Raw genomic sequence first — 24,140 nt, 5'->3', positions numbered from 1 at the left:
CCCTCTCACTCCTCTCCCTCCTCCTCCCCTCTCTCTTCTCTCCCTCCTCCTCCCCTCTCACTTCTTTCCTCTCTCTCGCCTCTCCCTCATCCTCTGCCTGTCTCTTCTCTCCTTCCTTCTCCCTCCTTCTCCCCATTCCATCCTCTCCCTCTCTCTTCTATCCCTCCTCCCCCTCTCTCTCCTCTTCCTCCTCCTCCCCTCTCTCTTCGATTCTCTCCCTCTTCCTCCCCCTCTATCTTCTATCCCTCCTCTTCCCCCTCTCTCTCCTCTCCCTCCTCCGTCCGTCTCTCTTGGATTCTCTCCCTCCTCCTCCCCCTCTCTTTTCTCTCCATCCTCCTCCTCCCCCTCTCTATTCTCTCCTCTCTTCTCTTCTCTCCCTCCTCCTCCCTCTCTCTCCTCTCCCTCCTCCCCTCTCTCTTCGATTCTCTCCCTCCTCCTCCCCTCTCTATTCTCTCCTCTCTCCTCCCCCTCTCTCTCCTCTCCTCCTCCCCCTCTCTATTCTCTACTTTCTCCTCTCTCTCCTCCTCCTCCTCCTCCCCCACTCTATTCTCTCCTCTCTCCAATCCCTCCTCCTCCCCCTCTCTATTCTGTCTTCTCTTCTCTTCTCTCCCTACTCCTCCCCCTACTCCTCCCCCTCTTTCTTCTCTCTTCTCTCCCTGTTTTCCTTGGTTCTATTATGTAAGAGAACAGAAGTGGAGCAGGCTTCAAAGTGAATGGTAAAGCCGCCTTTCCCAGCTCACTTTTCATGCATGTCAATCCATCTCTCCCCCAATCTCTCCTTCCTCCTTCAATCCCTCTTTCTCTCTCTATCCCTGTCTCTATGCATTCTTGTCTCCCTTGTCCTCTCTTTCTCCCCTCTCTCATCCTCTGTCTACCTCTTCTCTCTCCTCTCCCCTGCTCTCTCTCTTCTCTCTTCCTCTGTCTACCTCCCCTCTCTCCTCCTCTGTCTACCACCTCTCTCCTCCTCTGTCTACCTCCTCTCTCCCCTCTCTCCTCCTCTGTCTACCTCCTCTCTCATTCTGTGTCTACCTCCTCTCTCCCCTCTGTCTATCTCCTCTTTACCCTCTCTCTGTCTATCTCCTCTCTCGCCTCTCTCATCCTCTGTCTACCTCCTCTCTCTCCCCTGTCTACCTCCTCCCTCCCATCTCTCCTCCTCTGCCTTCCTCCTCTCTCCCCTCTCTCCCCTCTCTCTGTCTACCTCCTCTCTCCCCTCTCTCTGTCTACCTCCTCTCTCTCCTCTCTTCATCCTCTGTCTACCTCCTCTCTCTCCTCTCTTATCCTCTGCCTACCTCCTCTCTCTCCTCCTCTGTCTACCTCCTCTCTCCCTTCTCTCCTCCTCGGGCTACCTCCTATCTTCCCTCTCTCTGTTTACCTCCTCTCTCTTCTCTCTCCTCCTCTGTCTACCTCCTCTCTGTCTACCTCCTCTCTGTCCTCTCTCAACCTCTGTCTACCTCCTCTCTCCCCTCTCTCTGTCTACCTCCACTCTCCTCTCTCATCCTCTGTCTACCTCCTCTCTCCCCTCTCTCTGTCTACCTCCTCTCTCTCCTCTCTCATCCTCTGTCTACCTCCTCTCTCTCCTCTCTCATCCTCTGTCTACCTCCTCTCTCTTCTCTCTCCTCCTCTGTCTATCTCCTCTCTATCTACCTCCTCTCTCTCCTCTCTCATCCTCTGTCTACCTCCTCTCTCTTCTCTCTCCTCCTCTGTCTACCTCCTCTCTATCTACCTCCTCTCTGTCCTCTCTCAACCTCTGTCTACCTCCTCTCTCCTCTCTCTGTCTACCTCCTCTCTCCCCTCTCTCTGTCTACCTCCTCTCTCCTCTCTCATCCTCTGTCTACCTCCTCTCTCTTCTCTATGTCTACCTCCTCTCTCCTCTCTCATCCTCTGTCTACCTCCTCTCTCCTCTCTCTGTCTACCTCCTCTCTCCCCTCTCTCTGTCTACCTCCTCTCTCCTCTCTCATCCTCTGTCTACCTCCTCTCTCCTCTCTCTGTCTACCTCCTCTCTCTCCTCTCTCATCCTCTGTCTACCTCCTCTCTCCTCTCTCTGTCTACCTCCTCTCTCCCCTCTCTCTGTCTACCTCCTCTCTCCTCTCTCATCCTCTGTCTACCTCCTCTCGCCACTCTCTCCCCATCCATATATGGCTCTTTTTTCTTCCACTCTCTGACTGTATACCTTCTCTTCCACCACCCCCCTCTGTCTCTCTCAATCTCTCTGCCCCTCTCTCTCGCTCTGTCTGTCTCTCTCTCCCCATCTCTCTCTCTCTTAATCTCTCCCCATCTCTCTCTCCCTCTCTCCCCCTCTCTCTCCCTCTCTGTCCTGTGTTATTGCTCTGAATTTATGTGTAACACACATCAGACAGCATCTTTCTGATGAGAACAGGGAGGAAACTAGAGGAAATGAAAGAAAACGAATGGCGTTGCTCTTTCTTCTGCTAGCCCTCACACTACAACACCAGCACATGGAATGGCTTTAGTGTGGCAGATATAATCAAGATTGAAATTATCAATTTGAGGCACGCACGGAAACACACACACACGCATGCACACACAGACACACCCTCTCAGAAACCTCCTCCTCCTCCCCCCTCCTCTCTCCCTCCTCTCTCCCTCTCCCTCCCTCTCCCCAAATCTCAACACCCGTCTGGCCCCACAACTGAAGTGGTCCACTTAAGATATCAGCCATTTCCTTCTGGAGAGAGTATGAGTGTGTGGGAGGAGCAACAGGGTCTTTCAGATGCGCTTTACTCTGGCAGGTTCACCCAGATCTAATTTCCCTGTCCCCATCATCACTCCCTCCTCTCTCCCAATCAGGTCACAGGTGAACGAGGGAAACAAGAGAAAGAAAGAGAACATGAGAAAAAAGAAAGGCAAGATCATCTCAAAAGAGAGAGAATTTCCCCAGTTTAAGCATTATCAAACAGCCAGGAGGATGGACAGCTCTGTCTGTGAGAGGGTCTGATTAGAGTTATGGCTTGGTGGGACCATTACTACAATCACACCTCTATATAGACCTGCCTCCTTTGTGGACATAATGGGATGACTAGCACATCTGTATAATACAAACTCTGTTTTAAACAAGACAGGCATTAACCAACAACATAGTCTATGTAATAGACCCAGGGTTAACACTACAGATGGCTGTACATGGACACATAAACTACAGCTGTTGCTTTAATATTGTCAGGAGTGTGCACAACTGGTTAACTGAAGTCAGGTGCAGGAGAGCAGAGATGAGTGAACAGGCACACTTTATTTGGCAGAAGGAAAACAGTCGGACGCAACTGCGTAGCGACACTCCCGCCAAAGGCAAAAGCGAATAGCGCACTCATCCCACAAATAATGTACAGCATACAATACCACGGGTTCCAAACAAGACCTGGCGAAAAACCAGCATGACGCGCCACACATGACACGTAACGAACAATTACACACACAGACATGGGGGGAACAGAGGATAATATACACGTAGAGTGGAGGGGATGTAAAACAGGTGTGCGGAAAAACAAGACAAAACAAATGGAAAATGAAAGGTGGAGTGGTGATGGCTAGAAGACCGGTGACGTCGACCGTCGACCGCCGAGCGCCGCCCGAACAAGGAGATGAGCCGACTTCGGTGGGAGTCGTGACAAATATATCCTAAAAGGACCCATGAATACATATTGGCCTTTCAAAAGACAATGCTGAAATTGAAGCACACGCACACGCACTCAAACTTCACACACACACGCACTCAAACTTTACACACACACACACACACAAACACAAACACACACACAAAAGACAATGCTGAAATTAAAGCACACACATACGCACTCCACACACACACGAGCGCGCATACACACACACACACACACACACACACACACACACACACACACACACACACACACACACACACACACACACACACACACACACACACACACACACACACATACACACACACACATACACATACACATCCCTGAATACATTAGTCAGTCTTTGGTCAGGTAAATCCCTGCAGAATAATTACCTGGCCGTTATAGCAGTCATTCTCCAGGAGATGAAAAATAACAAAATGGCTGTAACATGTCTCTCACCTCTCTTCCTCTCCCCTTTCCTACTCTATCCTTCCTCCCTCTCTATATTATCTCTCCCTCCCGTTCCTCTTCCTCTCCCCCTTTCATACTCTCTCCTTCCTCCCTCTCTATATTATCTCTCCCTCCCTTCCTTCCTCTTCCTCACCCCCTTTCCCACTCTCTCCTTCCTTCCTCTGTATATCATCTCTCCTTCCTCTTCCCCTCTTCCCCTTTCCTACTCTCTCCTTCCTTCCTCTCTATATTATCTCTCCTTAACCTTCCTCTTTCCCTCCCTTTCCCCTCCCTCCCCCTGTATGGTCTGTGTAGCTGTGCTGTGGGCTGATTCCTCATTGGCTTCTACTCTGGGCTACACTCTTTGAAACCCCCTAAGCTCCTTTGAGACCCCTCTTTAAAAGTAACTAATATATTTTCTTCTAGCCATGGTAGCCAAAATAATGGGCAACTGGGCATTTTTATACATGACCCTAAGCATGATGGGATGTTAATTGTTTAATTAAATCTGGAACCACACCTTGCTTTCAATATACTTTGTATTCCTCGTTTAAGTGTTTCCTTTATTTTGCCAATTACCTGTGATTTTATTCCATAGTGTGAATAGTAAGGGTAGAGGACGTATAAAGGAAGAGGAGAGGGCCAGGATAGAGGAGAGGACATATAAAGGAAGAGGAGAGGGCCAGGGTAGAGGACGAATAAAGGAGTTGGGCCAGGGTAGAAGCCTTATAAAGGAGAGGGCCAGGATAGAGGAGAGGACATATAAAGGAAGAGGAGAGGGCCAGGGTAGAGGACGTATAAAGGAGAGGTCCAGGGTAGAGGACGAATAAAGGAGAGGTCCAGGGTAGAGGACGTATAAAGGAGAGGTCCAGGGTAGAGGACGTATAAAGGAGAGGTCCAGGATAGAGGACGTATAAAGGAGAGGTCCAGGGTAGAGGACGTTTAAAGGAGACAGCCAGGGTAGAGGACGTATAAAGGAGAGGTCCAGGGTAGAGGACGTTTAAAGGAGACAGCCAGGGTAGAGGACGTATAAAGGAGAGGGCCAGGGTAGAGGGCCTATACAGGTATAGGAGAGGATCAGTCATTTCATACCACAAAATCATCATAGGTTTACAGTACATTGTCTTGCACGATAGTAGCACCATCATACTGAATAGTCCTACTGAACATCAGGGACCTTTCAGAACGTTGTTGTACAGACGTGGTCTCCTCCTACTGGATGGACGGCAGTGCAGCACAATGGGATAGTGTTGCTTACATCACATGGATGTCCCTGGAGCTCAGAGAGAGAGAGAGAGAGAGAGAGAGAGAGAGAGAGAGAGAGAGAGAGAGAGAGAGAGAGAGAGAGAGAGAGAGAGAGAGAGAGAGAGAGAGATAGAGAGGAAGAGTCCCCTAAGCAAGCTGGTCCTGGGGCTCTGTTCACAAACACAAGCACACCCCACAGAGCCCCAGGACAGCAACACAATCAGACCCAAGCAACTCATGAGAAAACAACAAGATAATTACTTGACACATTGGAAAGAATTAACAAAAAAACAGAGCAAACTAGAATGCTATTTGGCACTAAACAGAGAATACACAGTGGCAGAATACCTGATCACTGTGACTGACCCAAACTTAAGGAAAGCTTTGACTATGTACAGACTCAGTAGGCAGACATGGCTCTCGAGAGAAGACAGGCTATGTGCACACTGCCCACAAAATGAGGTGGAAACTGAGCTGCACTTCCTAACCTCCTGCCCAATGTATGACCATATTAGAGACACATATTTCCCTCAGATTACACACATCCACAAAGAATTTGAAAACAAACCCAATTTTGATAGACTCCCATATCTTCTGGGTGAAATTCCACAGTGTGTCATCACAGCATCAAGATTTGTGACCTGTTGCCACAAGAAAAGGGCAACCAGTGAAGAACAAACACCATTGTAAATACAACCCATATTTATGCTTATTTATTTTCCCTTTTGTACTTTAACCATTTGCACATCGTTACAACACTGTACATAGACATAATATGACATTTGTAATGTCTTTATTCTTTTGGAACTTCTGTATGTGTAATGTTTACTGTTAATTTTTATTGTTTATTTCACTTTTGTATATTATCTACCTCACTTGCTTTGGCAATGTTAACACGTTTTCCATGCCAATAAAGCCCCTTTGAACTGAATTGAATTGAGAGAGAGAGAGATTGAGAGAGAGAGAGAGAGAGAGAGACAAAGAGAGAGAGAGAGAGAGAGAGACGGAGAGAGAGAGAGACAAAGAGAGAGACAGAGAGACAGAGAGAGAGAGAGAGACAGAGAGAGAGAGAGAGAGAGAGAGAGAGAGAATCTATACTGTAGCACAGAGGTAGGTAACTAGATTCAGCTGTGGGCTGATTTTTTTCGGAGCGGATGGTTGGGGGGCCGGAACATAGTTAAATTGAGACACGATCACGTCTCTGTTCTTATTCATGGGAATACTAGATTTCCCAAATGAAACACATTTTTTTGCTGAATTCCTGGGGATTTTAGTTTAAAATAATTTTTGTTAAAATTTTTGTTAAAAAATACAAATAACTACAATCATAAACATTCGTATTTATCACTTGTGGGACGGATTGTCCCGCGGGCCGCCTGTTGCGGAACCCTGCTGTAGCAGATCAAAGCTCTAGTGTTTTAAGCTTAGAGTGTTGTGTGTGTGTGTGTGTGTGTGTGTGTGTGTGTGTGTGTGTGTGTGTGTGTGTGTGTGTGTCTGTGTGTGTGTGTGTGTGTGTTTCTGTGTGTGTGTCTGTGTGTGTGTGTGTGTGTGTGTGTGTTGTGTGTGTGTGTGTGTGTCAGGGAGGAATGTGTGGGTGTGTGTGTGATTCTCCCTCTATGCTTGTCACAGATCCGCCAGTAAAGCACCGTGGAAACCAGGATAGTCAGAAAAGTATATGTCTGATGAATGCCATAGCATGTGTATCATCAATGTGTGTGTGAGTGTTTGTGTGTATCCGCTAGTAAACATGTGTGCATCAGTGTGTTAATGTGTGTGTGTGTAAAATGTATGACCCGAGCTGCCAGATACAGTCCTTTTTACTGCTATCATGTGTTTATGGAGCCTGGCCTGTGAAATAATGGAGTCTAATTTCTTTCCACTAGAGTGCTCCCATCTGCTGGATTTGGGGGCCAGTACAGTAAAACCCTCTATCAGTGACAATTATCCCATGCTTAGAGAGGACTGCACCGTAAGCGTGTGTGTGACCCACTCACTCCCACTGCTAATGATGCAAAGAATGTGTGTGTGTGTGGGTGTCGCTCCGGGTGGACTGCTGCGTAAGCGAGTGTGAATCTCTCACTCCCCTCCTCTGGGACAGTGAATCCAGGACATATCGCCCTGAGGGAACGTCACAAAAGGTGTGTGACAGTGTGTGTCCCACTCCCTCCCCAATGGAATGTCTCCAAGGATGACGGATGCTACACTGGGACGTCACAGCATGAATCCCTCCCCAGATTCCTTGAAAGTAGGGGTGGACTGCATCAACTCAGCCCTGGGGGAAGAGGAGGTGGCAGTATACCTGCTGCTGCAGGTACAGTAGTGGTAAAGGTAAAGGTGGTGTTTTGGAGAAAGAGGGTACACTAATGGAAAACTGTAATTTATACTGTCATTTTAGGTATTATCTTCAGCATAATGTAAATAATGGTGCATTGTGGGAAAATGTCTGTATTTCCAATGGTACTGTAATTCCAACCCCACAGAATACAGTACGGTATCGTATCTTTGGCGTGCCAAAACACTTTTTGACCACTAGTGGGTGCATGGCATTGTTGTTTATGGCTCATTAACATATTTTGAGGCATTTCCTTTTAAGAGGCTATATTTGTTGAGCCTGTGAGTGAGAATGTTGTATCCAATTTAACTCCTACAGTATGTGGTTCTAGTGCTCCATGAAGTTTTAAATATACAGGGGACAGATTGGAGTGGCAGCAAGTCTTAAACCTTAAACGTTTGAGCATGTTGACATGTCCTTTTGGTCTGTTTTACCCTGTAGTCACTGCCAGTGTGGAAGTCTTTGTTAAGGCCTCTAGAAGTGCAAGTGATATAAAACACCAATTATTCATTAACATGCTGTAATGTGTATCTAGCAGCCAACTTGCTTTGATACCGTGTTTATATTACTGTAGGTGTACTGTACTATGAAATACAGAATTTAACTCGCCACCGAGCTGCCTGTAAGATACTGTAAAATTCACGGCAAACCCTTCACAGTGCATAATACAGCTGGTAATGTAGAGTACAATCACAACTCCATTAACTGTAAGGTGGTAGTAGCCAAGTCATCTCCCATACAATATAACACCGCTTCCAGCTGTACAGGTGTGTGTGAGTACCTATCTATAATGAGTATGTCAGTGTGTTTTTAAAGCTATATAGTGGCTAGGTTAGAGCTACGTTGGCCAGCAGGTTGGCCGAGGAGATAAAGTGGGCAGTGTTTCCTGGCAGCTCTCTCTCTCTCACTCTCTCTCTCTCTCTCTCTCTCTCTCTCTCTCTCTCTCTCTCACTCTCTCTCTCACTCTCTCTCTCTGCAGATTTATCTCTCTGATTACGCCACTGTTTTTACTCCCCTCCGTCCCTCCCTCACTTACTCCTTCCATCCCTTCAATCCCTCCTTCTATCCCTTCCTCTCTTCCTATTGTCTCTGTAACAGCTACCTGCTCTAGCTCTCTCCCTTTCTCTCTGTCTCTCTCTTTATCCATTTTCTCTTTATTTCGCTCTCCCTCTCTCCTCTTTCTCTTTTTATCTCTACCTACACCCCTCCCCCCTCTCTCTCTTTCCTCCCTCTCTCCATCAGGAATGACCTCAGTGCTGCTGGCTCCCCACAGTAAATCTGCCATATAGTTCCATAAAACTGCTAGGGGCATGACTTGACAAATATTAAGAAAGAGGAGAATAAATAAATAAAACTAAATAAAAGAGAAGAGCGTCTGGAGTGAGAGGCTTCATCTTCCCTGCTCTGTAAAAGTGTGTGAGAAAAAGCCAGGTTGTAAAATATTTACCTCAGTGTCTCTGAGCTTCCCTAACTCTGCTGGGAGCACTGTGGACTCACTGCATCAACACCATACACATATGCACACACTCACACAGGCATATACGTGTGTGTGTGAGTGTGTGTGTGTGTGTGTGTGTGTGTGTGTGTGTGTGTGTGTGTGTGCGTGTGTGTGTGTGTGTGTGTGTGCGTGCATCGGTGCGTGTTTCAATCTATAGCTGGAGGACTCCTGATATCTCCAGGAGTGATAAGTATAATCAGTTGTTGTCTTGTACTGTCTTTTTGCTAGCTATGGCCATCTACTTTTAGTGCTGCCTGTCTTCCCAGTAGTCTACTTGGTGTGTGAACTGCTGACTGCTCATAACTTGCAGAGAATTGTTGACACATCAACCAGGATTAAGGGGCAGGGCAATTTGGGACTATTGTGGTTTTAGTACTCAGTGTCAGCGGCGGTCTCATCGTCAAAACTATCGCCGAAACAAAGAGGAAGGAAGGAGAGGAAGGCTCTACTCTCTCACTTTAGTATCTCACCTAGTTATTTTCAGATTATCTCATTTAGCTCTTTTGTAGTTTAGGCAATTACTGTATGTGTGTGTTTTCTATACCTGTTCGCTCCTCTCACTGTAGGCTTTCCAGATTCTCCCCACCCCTTGGCTGCAACCCTGCGTGCACAACCCATTCCTGGTCTCCGGCAACGCATGAAACTGCTGATCTGCGGTCAGGTCCGCACAACTCCATCTCAACCTATACTGCCCTTCAGTCCCTAGACTTTTTGGCCCTGACGGAGACATGGATCACCCCAGAAAACCCTGCTACTCCAGCTGCTCTCGCTTCATCTGACTACGTTTTCTCTCATAGTCCGAGAGCATCTGGTATGACAGAGCTGCTCATTTCTCCTAAGTGGAGATTTTCTCTTTTCTCCCTGACTCATCTACCATCTCCTCATTTGAATTCCATGCTGTCTGTGTCAGTTGTCCACTCAAGCTTAACATTGTTGTCATTTATTGCCCACCAGGTGCCATTAGAGAGTTCCTCAGTGACCTTTATAAACTAATTTCCTGACGATGGCTCACCACTCTTCGTACTGGGCGACTTCAACCTTCTGATATCTGCCTTCGATTAATTTATTTCTAACTGTTTCTTTCCCCTCTTTGCCTCTTTTGACCTCACCCTTTCCCAATCCCCTCCAACTCACAAGGCAGGCAATACACTTGACCTCATCTTTACTAGAGGCTGTTCACCTACTAATCTCACTGCAACCCTCCTCCAGGTCTCTGTTCACCTACTAATCTCACTGCAAACCCCCTCCAGGTCTCTGTTCACCTACTAATCTCACTGCAACCTTCCTCCAGGTCTCTGATCACTACTTTGTTTCCTTTTCTGTCTCCCTCTCCTCCAACCCTAACCACTCAGCCCCTACACAGATGGTCATGCGCTGTCACAATCTTTGCTCTCTCTCTCCTCTTCTATCCTATCATATCTCCCTTTCTGCCGAATCCTTCTGCCTCCTGTCTCCTGATTCTGCCTCTTAGATCTTACTATCCTCCCTTTCGCATCCTATGATTCGCACTGTCCCCTTTCCTCCTGCCTGGCTCGACCCTCCCTTCCTACTCCGTTGTGACTCATTGCAAGCTTACAGAACAGGACTGAGGGCAGCTAAGCGAAAATTGACTTCTGGATGACCTATCATCCTTTCACTCCCTCCTCTCTATCTTCTCTTCCTCTGTATCTGCTGCTAAAGCCACTTTCTATCACTCTAAATGGAACCAACCCTAGGGAACTCTTTTCCACCTTCTGCTCCCTCCTTAATCCTCCACCCCCTCCCCTTCCCCCTCATCCCTCTCTGCGGACGACTTTGTCAGCCACTTTGAAAAGAAGGTTGACAACATCCCCTCCTCATTCACTCAGACTAATGAGTCCACTCACACAGAACTACCCTATGCTTTGACCTATTTCTCCAGATGAAATCCTGGGACTAGTGAGGTCTGGCCGCCTGCTCGATCCCATCCTCTGCTCCCTTCTCCAGACCATCTCTGGAGGCCTTCTTCCATTCATCACTTCCCTCATCAACTCATCCCTGACCACTGGCTGCGTCCCATCTGACTTCAAAATGGCCTGAGTCGCTCCTCTTCTCAAGAAACCAACACTCTGACATCAAAAACTACAGACCGGTATCCCTTCTTTCCAAAACATTTGAGGCTCTACACACTGCCAAAGCTGACTCTCTCTCCTCTGTTCTCATCCTACTACATCCATCTGCTGCCTTCGACACCATGAACCATCAGATCCTCCTCTCCACCCTCTCAGGGCTGGCCGTCTCAGGCTCTGCACACACTTGGATTGCATCCTACCTGGCAGGCTGCTCCTACCAGGTGACTTGGAGAGGATCTGTGTCTGCATCACATACTCTCACTACTGGTGTCCCCCAGGGCTTGGTTCTAGGCTCTCTCCTCTTTTCTCTATACACCAAGTCACTCGGCTCTGTTATGTCCTCACATGGTCTCTCCTATCATTGCTATGCGGATGACACTCAACTCCTTTTCTCCTTCCCCCTTCTGACACACAAGGTAGCGACACGTACCACTGCGTGCCTGGCATATATCTCAGCTTGGATGATGGCCCACCACCTCAAGCTCAACCTCGACAAGATGGAGCTGCTCTTCCTCCCGGGGAAGGCCTGCCCGCTCCAAGGTCTCTCCATCATGGTTGAAAACTCCACGGTGTCCTGCTCCCAGAGTGCAAAGAACCTTGGTGTGACCCTGGACAACACCCTGTCGTTCTCTGCAAACATCAAAGCAGTGACTTGCTCCTGCAGGTTCATGCTCTACAACATGTGTCAAAATCATTCCATGGAGGGCCGAGTGTCTGTGGGTTTTTGCTCCTTCCTTGTACTTGATTGATGAATTAAAGAACTCCCCTCACATGGTTGTCTAGGTCTTAGTTGAAAGGAAAAAACTAAAACACGCAGACACTAGGCCCTCCATGGAATGAGTTTTACACCCCTGCTCTACAACATCCGTAAAGTACAACACCCACACAGGAAGAGGCGCAGGTCCTAATCCAGGCACTTTGGACTAATGCAAATTGCTGTTGGCTGGGCTTCCTGCTTGTGCCATCAAAGCCCTGCAACTTATCCAGAATGCTGCAGCCAGCCTTGTGTTCCTTCCCAAATCCTCCCATGTCAACCCACTCCTCCGCACACTCCACTGGCTTTCAGTCGAAGCTCAAATCCACTACAAGACCATGGTACTTGCCTACGAAGCAGCAAGAGCAACTGCCTCTTCCTACCTTCAGGAACTGCCCCTCTTGCTCTGCTCAAACCCTACACACCAACCCGAGTACTCCATTCTGACATCTCTGGTCTCTTGGCCCTTCCAGCCCTACAGGGGGGCAGCTCCCGCTCAGCCCAGTCCAAGCTGTTCTCTGTCCTGGTACCCCAATGCTGGAACCAGTTTCCGCCTGAAGCTAGGATAGCAGAGTCCCTACTCATCTTTCGAAAACATCTAAAACCCTAATTCTTCGAAGAGTATCTAAAATAATCCCACAGCACCCCCCATCCCCCCCCCGCACCTCCCCCAAATAAAATAACCTTTCATGAACTAAACTATAACTCGCACTTGACCCCTACTAGCTCCGACTTTGCTAATACCTACTTTATTGATGAAAAATGGACTTACTATGACTGAGATATGTGGTTGTCCCACCTAGATATGTTCAGATTAATAAACTCTGGATAAGAGCGTCTGCTAATTGACTAAAATGTCAAATTGCTGTGTGTTTGTGTGAGTGTGTGTGTTGTGTGTACTAGATTGCATGTATGTCAGTCCATTAATGGTAGCCTATTCACCCTTGGTCAACCACAGATGTGAGCGCAACAAGTATCACTCGGTATCAAGGTAAACATAATTTTTTGATGTTTAAGTTTTCGACATTGTTACCTAACTTCATTTACCTAAAAATGAAACCAAAAACACTTGAATTGGGCTGGGGGTTTCATATCTCGTTAAGTTAAGAGTTAAGGTTTTGGACATGGCTAAAATAGTGGTTATGTGAATCTTCTACTGCACACATATTGGTTATTCATTTTTTTTATGTCATCCTATTTTTTGGGGAAGATTAAGTCTTTTTGATAATGTATCAATAATACAAAATGTACAAATATATCTCTGACAATCTGATTCTGTGGCCCATTCTTCCTAGCTGTGACTGTCCTCACTATCGAAAGGGTATGATGCTTACTGCTCGATTAGGCTCCTTTCGCTCATAGAAGGTCCCCGTGTTCATTGCCTGTGAATGTCAGTGGATACGTTGGCAAAAACATTGACCAAGGCCATCATTTTACATCAAATTACATATCTTTCATTTAGCATGATATTGACCTTAAAAGTAGCCTAACTGCACAGCGTTGCCCTAAGGCAACAAACAAATTAGATTAACTACACAACATTGCCCTGAGGCAAAACAAATAATATATATTTTTTGAATATACAAGTGCCTTCAGAAAGTATTCACACCCCTTGACAAGTGTTCACGGACTTGTGTCTCCTGCGCCTGACTTCAACCCTCCTGCTTCCTTGAGCATTCTGACACTGGCCTACACACAATTACCCATAATGTCAAAGTGAAACACTGTTTTTCGATTTTTTTAAATAATTCATTAAATATGAAAAGCTGAAATGTCTTGAGTCAATAAGTATTCAACCCCTTTGTTATGGCAAGACTAAATAAGTTCAGGAGTAAAATGTACTTAACAAGTCACGTAATACGTTGCATGGACTCACTCTGTGAGCAATAATAGTGTTTAATTAACATGATTTGTGAATGACTACCTCATCTTTGTACGCCACACATACAATTATCTGTAAGGTCCCTTAGTCGAGCAGTGACTTTCAACACAGATTTAACCACAAAGACCAGGGAGCTTTTCCTATGCCTTGGTAGAAGCGTTGAAATAAAAAAGCATACATTTAATCTCCCTTTGGTATTTGGTATTTTATTAGGATCCCCATTAGGTGTTACACAAGCAGCAGCTACTCTTCCTAGGGTCCACACAAAGCATGAACCATAATAAAGAACATTATTAGACAAGAACTGTAACGGCTGTCGTGAGAGAGAGTAGACCAAGGTGCAGTGGAGTTAGTGTTCATCATTGAATATTTAATAGCAGAAAGAACACTATACAAAAATAAGAAAAACCGACAGCCAAACAGTCCTGTCAGGTGCAAAACACTAACAGAAACAATTACCCACAAAACCCAAAGGAAAAACATGCTCCTTATGTGTGACTCCCAATCAGCAACAACGAACTTCAGCTGTGCCTGATTGGGAGCCACACACGGCCCAAAACAAATAAATACAAAAAACCTAGAAAACGAACATAGAACGCCCACCCAATGTAACACCCTGGCCTAACTAAAATAAAGAACAAAAAACCCCTCTCTATGGCCAGGGTGTTACAAGAACATCTCAAGGACAGAACTATATACATATTTAAAAAGGCACACGTAGCCTACATATCAATGTATACACACAAACTATCTAGGTCAAATAGGGGAGAGGCGTTGTGCTGCAAGGTGTTGCTTTATCTGTTTTTTGAAACCAAGTTTGCTGTTTATTTGAGCAATATGAGATGGAAGGAAGTTCTATGCAATAAGGGCTCTATATAATACCGTCTTTTTTCTTGAATTTGTTCTGGATTTGGGGACTATGAAAAGACCCCTGGTGGTATGTCTGGTGGGATAAGTGTGTGTGTGAGAGCTGTGTGTAAATTGACTATGCAAATAATTTGGAATTTTCAACACATTAATGCTTCTTATAAAAAGAAGAAGTGATGCAGTCAGTCTCTCCTCAACTCTTAGCCAAGAGAGACTGGCATGCATAGTATTTATATCAGCCCTCTGATTACAATTAAGAGCAAAACGTGCCACTCTGTTCTGGGCCAGCTGCAGCTTAACTAGGTCTTTCCTTGCCACACTGGACCACACGACTGGACAATAATCAAGATTAGACAAAACTAGAGCCTGCAGAACTTGCTTTTTGGAGTGTGGTGTCAAAATAGCAGAGCATCTCTTTATTACGGCTAGACCTCTCCCCATCTTTACAACCATTGAATCTATATGTTTTGACCATGACAGTTTACAATCTAAGGTAACGCCAAGTAATTTAGTCTCCTCAACTTGTTCAACAGCCACACCATTCATTACCAGATTCAGCTGAGGTCTAGAACTTAAGGAATGATTTGTTCCAAATACAATGCTCTTAGTTTTAGAGACGTTCAGGACCAGTTTATTACTGGCCACCCATTCCATAACAGACTGCAACTCTTTGGTAAGGGTTTCAATGACTTCATTAGTTGTGGTTGCTGATGCGTATATGGTTGAATCATCAGCATACATGGACACACATGCTTTGTTTAATGCCAGTGGCAGGTCATTGGTAAAAATAGAAAAGAGTAGAGGGCCTAGAGAGCTGCCCTGCAGTACACCACACTTTACATGTTTGACAGGAGAGACGCTTCCATTAAAGAAAACCCTTTGAGTTATATTAGATAGATAGCTCTGAATCCACAATGTGGCAGAGGTTGAAAAGCCATAGCACATACGTTTTTTCAACAACAGGTTATGGTCAATAAAATTAACTTAATGTGCTGAATACAAAGTGTTACGTTTGGGCCAAATTCAACACAACACATCACTGAGTACCACTTTCCATATTTTCAAGCATGGTGGTGGCTGCATCATGATATAGGTATGCTTGTCATCGGCAAGGATAAGGACATTTTTGGATAAAAAGAAATGGAATAGAGCTAAACACAGGCAGAATCCTAGAGGAAAACCTGGTTCATTCTACTTTCCATCAGACACTGGGAGATTAATTCACCTTTCAGCAAGACAATGACATAAAGCACAATGCCAAATCTACACTGGAGTTGCTTACCAAGCAAGACGACATTGAGTGTTCCTGAGCGGCCTAATTACAGTATGTCAAGCCCTAAAAATGTCTGTCTAGCCATCTTCAACAACCAACTTGACAGAGCTTGAAGAATTTGAAAGAACAATGTGCAAATATTGTACAATCCAGGTGTGCAAAGCTCTTAGTGTAATGCTCGGGCGTCGTGGGTGAGGAATCAAACGCAGGAAGCAGCGAGTACAGGGTAGTGGCTTTTAATGGGCCAAGAGGCGAAAAACACAAGCCACCCCAAACAGCGATAAGCGCGCACACAAAACAAAGTGCCCCAAACACAGGGGAAAACACAGTCGGCGCAAAACCAACGCACAAGCGCAAACACAAGCATACAACAGAATAAACAATCCCGCACAAAGAGAAGGCGGGCCAGCTAATAATTATAGCCCCGCTAATCACCCCTACTATACGAACAGGTGCAAACAATCACAAAAGGGGGGAAAACAAAAAGGGAATCAGTGGCAGCTAGTAGGCCGGTGACGACGACCGCCGAGTGCCACCCGAGCAGGAGGGGGCGCCACCTTCGGTGGGAATCGTGACACTTAGAGACTTACCCAGAAAGACTCACAGCTGTAATCACTGCCAAAGGTGCTTCTACGAAGTATTGACTCAGGGATGTGAATACTTAACTAAGTTAGATATTTCTGTATTTAATAATTGCAAACATTTCTAAAAACATGTTTTCACTTTGTCATTATGGGGTATTGTGTGTAGATGGGTAAGAAAAACATATATTTAATCCATTTTGAATTCAGGCTGTAAGACCAAAATTGAATAAGTCAAGGGCAATGTTCCCTCTAAGTTGCGCGAGTGCGTGGGTTCACAGCTCCCCGGAACTGCTGCGCAGAAAAAAGATCAGCCTGCGCAGAGAAGCACGATATTGAACTAAACTCAACTTTCTAGAGTTTTCCCCCTTAGTTAACACTATCAATGTTTCCCTTTGCTGTGGGAATTGTGATCGAATCAATGCAATAGTAGCCACTTTAAATGTAACATACCGAAACAAAACAAACTATGCAAGACTTAGTATGCAAAACTAACTATACAAGAGATTTTGTTGTAGGCAAAATGCATGGTAGTACTGTAGGATTCTATTGCATTGACATGCACGACTCTGGCCGTAATCTACACAGACTGGTGCAGCATAAACAATCCGACATGCAGTAGGCCTATATGTAAATAGACCACTGCCATATATGGACCTGTACAATTCACTTTGAACTGGACTGTGTTTACAGCATGAACGGTTGTAGATGCGCTTGTTTTGAGATCAACGCGAGAGCTGCATGTAGACACGTGTGCAAATTTGTTCATATCCTCTGCTAGTTAGTGAGTTATTAGCCCAGTTATCAATAATTTGTAGTCAGCAATGGGTTAGTGCTTGTTTCCTACAAGAGCAGAAGTACATTTCTAGACATCTTTGAAAAGTGAGTAGGGTAAAGAGCTTTTTTATGTCTTAAAGGGGCAGTGTTGTATTTTAAAACAGGCTTGAAGAAGCTAAATAGCCAATAGGCAGAGGGAAGCATAATTTGTCTGATTCTCTGTAATAATGTTTTGGGAATAATAATACATTTTACTTTGTAAAGTGACTTCTTGCATCAAACAACACAACAACATTTTCAGTCACCTCCTTGTCTGAAAGACAAGTGGATAAACAGGTTCATGTCAAGCCCTGCATGTTTTATTCAAAAGTCTCATGGAATGTAGGCCTACATTGACCACCACACATTGGCTGCTACTGTAGACTGAATGTTAGAACATTATGGGATGCATTTTCTATATTGTTTTTGATGGTAGGCCGCTCTGGTAGGCTTACATTATGATCAAATAGCCACAGTAACCTACTTGACCACTGTCTGAAACTGTAACTTAAAGCGGGTACAGCCTCAGTGTTCACAGAACACATGCACTGAGAGTTGCAGAGAATTTTCACAACATTCAAGTTTGCAATCAGCAGAGCTAACAATTGCTCAGTGCCAAAATGTTTTTGAGGGAACATTGGTTAACGGGTATGAATACTTTCTGAAGGCACTGTATATAAAAACGAAATATGTTCAAAACCTTCTTTAGAGGTTCCTACACAAATACATATTTTTTATTGTGAAGTTCTCTCTATTTAAACGTGCACAATAATTAAAGGTATCTTACCCTTGATGCGCTCAGGTTGCTCTGCTTCCTCCCTCAATTGATACATCATTCCGACTTCTGCGCCTCATTGGATTGTTTACAGACATGTCATCACATATTGTCATATTGAGAGCAGTCGCACCACGCTTCGCACCACGCTTCGCTCCACAGGTAATATTACACTTCGCTACATTACAACGGCTTGATTTGTTTGATCTGAGCAATTCTTCTTAGCTAGCTACATAGCCGTCTTTGTATCAAAGATAATTGTGTAGTTTAGAGTAACTGAGTAATTATCGAGGCTAGCTATCTTCGTCCTCCTAACGTAGTCAACACTGCTAGCTGCTAGCTAGCTAGTCATCACTGTTAGCTAGCCAACTTCTACCGACTAGCAGCACCGCAGAAACTATTACATTACAACGCAACGACTTGATTAGTGTGGCGTTAGTGTTAGTTAGCCAGCTACATAGTTGTCTTTGCTGTCTCTGTATCTAAGATAATTGTGTAGTTTGAGTTTGAGTATTATCGAGGTGTGCTAGCCAGCCGCGACGCGGCGCCAGACTTACTCAACACACCTAGTCATCATTAACCCACTGCCAGCTAGCCAACCGTTACCGACTAGCAGCGCTGTAGTTACTAATACTTTACAACGGAACGATTTGACTAGTGCAGTGTTACCTAGCTAGCTACCTATTTGTCTTTGTCATAGCTTGATAATTGTTAATTGATAATTGTTAGCTAGCCAGCCATCGAGGTTAGCTAGCCAGCTATTTCCGTCCCCCGCGACGCCATTTTTCCTAACCTAGCCAACTATTACCGACGAGCAGCATTGTTGAAACTAAATACACTACAAGGAACGTCTTGATTAGTGTTATGTTAGCTAGCTAGCTACAAAGTTGCTTTGTATCATGACAAGGTGTAGTACTGAAACTACCGAGGTTACCTAGCCAGCTACACGTTCAAAGTCAACAACGCAGCCACTGCTAGCTAGCCTACTCCACCAGCCAGCAGTACTGTATCATTTTAGTCAATAACATTTTTGCAACGTAAGCTTAACTTCCTGAACATTCGAGACGTGTAGTCCACTTGTCACTCCAATCTCATTTGCATTAGCGTAGCCTCTTCTGTAGCTTGTCTACTATGTGTCTGCCTATCCCTGTTCTCTCTCCTCTGCACAGGCCATACAAACGCTCCACACCGCGTGGCCGCTGCCACTCTAACCTGGTGGTCCCAGCGCGCACGACCCACGTGGAGTTCCAGGTCTCCGGCAGCCTCTGGAACTGCCGGTCTGCGGCCAACAAGGCTGAGTTCATCTCAGCCTATGCTACCCTCCAGTCCCTAGACTTCCTGGCGCTGACGGAAACATGGATCACCACAGATAACACTGCTACTCCTACTGCTCTCTCCTCGTCTGACTACGTGTTCTCGCATACCCCTAGAGCATCGAGCCAGCGGGGTGGTGGCACTGGAATCCTCATCTCTCCCAAGTGGACATTCTCTCTTTCTCCCCTGACCCATCTGTCTATCTCCTCATTTGAATTCCATGCTGTCACAGTTACCAGCCCTTTCAAGCTTAACATCCTTATCATTTATCGCCCTCCAGGTTCCCTTGGAGAGTTCATCAATGAGCTTGACGCCTTGATAAGTTCCTTTCCTGAGGATGGCTCACCTCTCACAGTTCTGGGTGACTTTAACCTCCTCACGTCTACCTTCGACTCATTCCTCTCTGCCTCCTTCTTTCCACTCCTCTCCTCTTTCGACCTCACCCTCTCACCTTCCCCCCCTACTCACAAGGCAGGCAATACGCTTGACCTCATCTTTACTAGATGCTGTTCTTCCACTAATCTCATTGCAACTCCCCTCCAAGTCTCCGACCACTACCTTGTATCCTTTTCCCTCTCGCTCTCATCCAACACTTCCAAGCTCTTTGCTACCTTCTCCTCCCTCCTGAATCCTCCTCCCCCTCCCCCCCCCTCCTCCCTCTCTGCGGATGACTTCGTCAACCATTTTGAAAAGAAGGTTGACGACATCCGATCCTCGTTTGCTAAGTCAAACGACACTGCTGGTCCTGCTCACACTGCCCTACCCTGTGCTTTGACCTCTTTCTCCCCTCTCTCTCCAGATGAAATCTCGCGTCTTGTGACGGCCGGCCGCCCAACAACCTGCCCACTTGACCCTATCCCCTCCTCTCTTCTCCAGACCATTTCCGGAGACCTTCTCCCTTACCACACCTCGTTCATCAGCGCATCCTTGACCGCTGGCTACGTCCCTTCCGTCTTCAAGAGAGCGAGAGTTGCACCCCTTCTGAAAAAACCTACACTCGATCCCTCCGATGTCAACAACTACAGACCAGTATCCCTTCTTTCCATTCTCTCCAAAACTCTTGAACGCGCCGTCCTTGGCCAGCTCTCTTGCTATCTCTCTCAGAATGACCTTCTTGATCCTAATCAGTCAGGTTTCAAGACTGGGCATTCAACTGAGACTGCTCTTCTCTGTGTCACGGAGGCTCTCCGCACTGCTAAAGCTAACTCTCTCTCCTCTGCTCTCATCCTTCTAGACCTATCTGCTGCCTTTGATACCGTGAACCATCAGATCCTCCTCTCCACCCTCTCCGAGCTGGGCATCTCCGGCACCGCGCACGCTTGGATTGCGTCCTACCTGACAGGTCGCTCCTACCAGGTGGCGTGGCGAGAATCTGTCTCCGCACCACGTGCTCTCACCACTGGTGTCCCCCAGGGCTCTGTTCTTGGCCCACTCCTATTCTCGCTATACACCAAGTCACTTGGCTCTGTCATATCCTCACATGGTCTCTCATATCATTGCTATGCAGATGACACACAATTACTCTTCTCCTTTCCCCCTTCTGACAACCAGGTGGCGAATCGCATCTCTGCATGTCTGGCAGACATATCAGTGTGGATGACGGATCACCACCTCAAGCTGAACCTCGGCAAGACGGAGCTGCTCTTCCTCCCGGGGAAGGACTGCCCGTTCCATGATCTCGCCATCACGGTTGACAACTCCCTTGTGTCCTCCTCCCAGAGTGCTAAGAGCCTTGGCGTGACCCTGGACAACACCCTGTCGTTCTCCACCAACATCAAGGCGGTGACCCGATCCTGTAGGTTCATGCTCTACAACATTCGCAGAGTACGACCCTGCCTCACACAGGAAGCGGCGCAGGTCCTAATCCAGGCACTTGTCATCTCCCGTCTGGATTATTGCAACTCGCTGTTGGCTGGGCTCCCTGCCTGTGCCATTAAACCCCTACAACTCATCCAGAACGCCGCAGCCCGTCTGGTGTTCAACCTTCCCAAGTTCTCTCACGTCACCCCGCTCCTCCGCTCTCTCCACTGGCTTCCAGTCGAAGCTCGCATCCGCTACAAGACCATGGTGCTTGCCTACGGAGCTGTGAGGGGAACGGCACCTCCGTATCTTCAGGCTCTGATCAGGCCCTACACCCAAACAAGGGCACTCCGTTCATCCACCTCTGGCCTGCTCGCCTCCCTACCTCTGAGGAAGCACAGTTCCCGCTCAGCCCAGTCAAAACTGTTCGCTGCTCTGGCACCCCAATGGTGGAACAAGCTCCCTCACGACGCCAGGACAGCGGAGTCAATCACCACCTTCCGGAGACACCTGAAACCCCACCTCTTCAAGGAATACCTGGGATAGGAAAGTAATCCTTCTAACCCCCCCCTTAAAAGATTTAGATGCACTATTGTAAAGTGGTTGTTCCACTGGATATTATAGGTGAATGCACCAATTTGTAAGTCGCTCTGGATAAGAGCGTCTGCTAAATGACTAAAATGTAAATGTAAATGATATTGTCCTTTCTAGAGTGATCTCCCTGTGTGAGCTACCAATAACCCACTTGTATCCCTGATAACAACAAAACACTAAAGACCAGAGTGGTATTGTCTCCAAAACACTCTGTGGAGCAAACACACACACACACACATCCACACACACATGCACGTACCTCGGCCACCCTGACCCCTGTCAACAAAGACAAACAGCAGTATTGTAAGCCACCTCCTCTCCATGTGGACAACCACGCTACACAACACTGGCACCATATGGAGTCGATATCGTTGAGGAAACAGCACCATTTATATACACAGAGAAATTGTTTTACAGTGTCTGTGTTCTTCTACCGGAGTTAAAACTGTCATCATCAATCTGTCGGATAAGCAGAGAGGTTACAGTCTAAGAGGATCTGTGAATTCATCACTTTTCAGTCATTTAGAGATGCAGTTGTTGTTCTTTCTTTCACACTCTAGTACAGATGTAGGATGTTAATTTGAGCATTCTTCTGTTGCTGAGAATTTAAAAGACTTCTAAAGGTGATCATTTACACTTTAAAATGTCAGACTTGATTTGCACTAATGAAAAATGTATAAAACATGTTTTTCTCCATTCATTATAATCCACACAATAATTCACATTCACATTTTCCTGCTGTAGCAAACTGGCTCAAATTAAATCCTATATCTGTATACAGCACCACAGAAGAGATAGACATACTGTAGATGCTAACATACAGAGGATCGCCGCAGGCACGCACACCCACAAACACACGCACGCACGTACGCACGCACGCAGGCACGCACGCACGCACACTTTGTTGGAGCTAGGAACACAAGCATTTCGCTACACCCGCATTAACATCTGCTAAATATGTGAATGTGACCAATAACATTTGATTTGATTTGACACACACACACATAAACACGCACGCACGCACACACACACACACACACACACACACACACACACACACACACACACACACACACACACACACACACACACACACACACACACACACACACAGACACACAGACACACACACACAAAGCTCCTACTGATAATGAAGAGGGAATAAATCCCAAGCTCCTGCCCTACCCTACCTGGGCCCGATTGCTTCTGCCAAATTTAAGGCGCGGTGTGGCCAGGCCCAAATCACAAAATCAGAAATAACTTCCTCTGTTAGTAAATCCATTAGCTGCTCCCCTCTCTCTGTCACTCGCTTCCTGCTTGGAGTTTGCTCTGCATGCGCTTTGCACATGGTTTTGGATCTGTGAGTATCCGTAGCAACTGCTCCGCTTGGGCTGCTTTGCTCAATGACGAGACATGAGAGAACAGTTAGATACCTTTCGTCACTCTAAATCCCGACAAAACTCAACAAACATTATTTTCTGTGAAAGAATCTCTCCTGTCTTATATTTGATGAGGTTGAAGCACTTCTGACACCTTGTTATGATCTTAGTCAGATACTATGACTGTACTGCAAATGGCTCAGCTTCAAAATGTTAGTGATCAATTTAGTGATACCCGGGCCCTGCCCGTATCCTAGTTATTGATGAAAAACAGCTTCTACCCAGTCTTAAACAGATGTATAATGTCGGGGCCTGTGAGGCTCAGGTCATGTAGCAGAGCTCTAGCTCTTACCTAGCTGTAGCTCCATGTTGCTGATCTTGTTCTCAGAAGGATAAAGGATCTTCGGTGGCTTGTCAGTCAGAGGGGCTGGAATAAAGAAACACACAGTTTAGACATGTTAGATGTCACTCACAAACACGAGAATGCCATGGCATTGTCAACACCACCATACTGCTACTGAACCTTTCTTTTTTAACGGCATAGACAAAACTCATATAGGCCCAGTTTGTAAGAGTAAAGATACAGCGAGAGGGATAGACAGAGAGAGGGAGACAGAGAGAGCTTGTGAACTTATGCAGTCTCCAATACAAGGAAGTCCTTCTCTCAAACAGAAAACTCCTAACAGTACATCCAGTCCTCCGGTAGCACAAAAAGTCAGTTTCCTAAAATTCTCTGTTGTATTAATTATACCTGACACTAGAACAGAACCCTCGAAAAGCAAGTAAGCATTCACATAGTCTGGATCCTGCAACCAGAAAACAGACTAGCAGGAAGGGATGGTGCAGTGTTGGTTATGTCATATTCACAAC

At 46.1% G+C, this 24,140-nt stretch overlaps 1 protein-coding gene across 1 annotated transcript in view; it reads right to left on the bottom strand.

The window, feature by feature from the left end:
* The window catches only part of LOC106586724 (interleukin-1 receptor accessory protein-like 1-B), a 468,880-nt gene that overhangs the window by 125,331 nt on the left and 319,409 nt on the right, over positions 1-24,140 (bottom strand). Inside the window, exon 6 of the mRNA XM_014174290.2 lies at positions 23,623-23,697. Within this exon, the coding sequence (XP_014029765.1) occupies positions 23,623-23,697 (75 nt within the window). The remainder of the gene's footprint in view (positions 1-23,622; positions 23,698-24,140) is intronic.

The sequence above is a fragment of the Salmo salar genome, chromosome ssa25 (assembly GCF_905237065.1).
Source record: "Salmo salar chromosome ssa25, Ssal_v3.1, whole genome shotgun sequence".
In the NCBI taxonomy this organism is placed as follows: Eukaryota; Metazoa; Chordata; class Actinopteri; order Salmoniformes; family Salmonidae; genus Salmo; species Salmo salar.
Note: the sequence above shows the minus strand (reverse complement) of the source record. Positions and strands in the feature narration are given on the sequence as shown.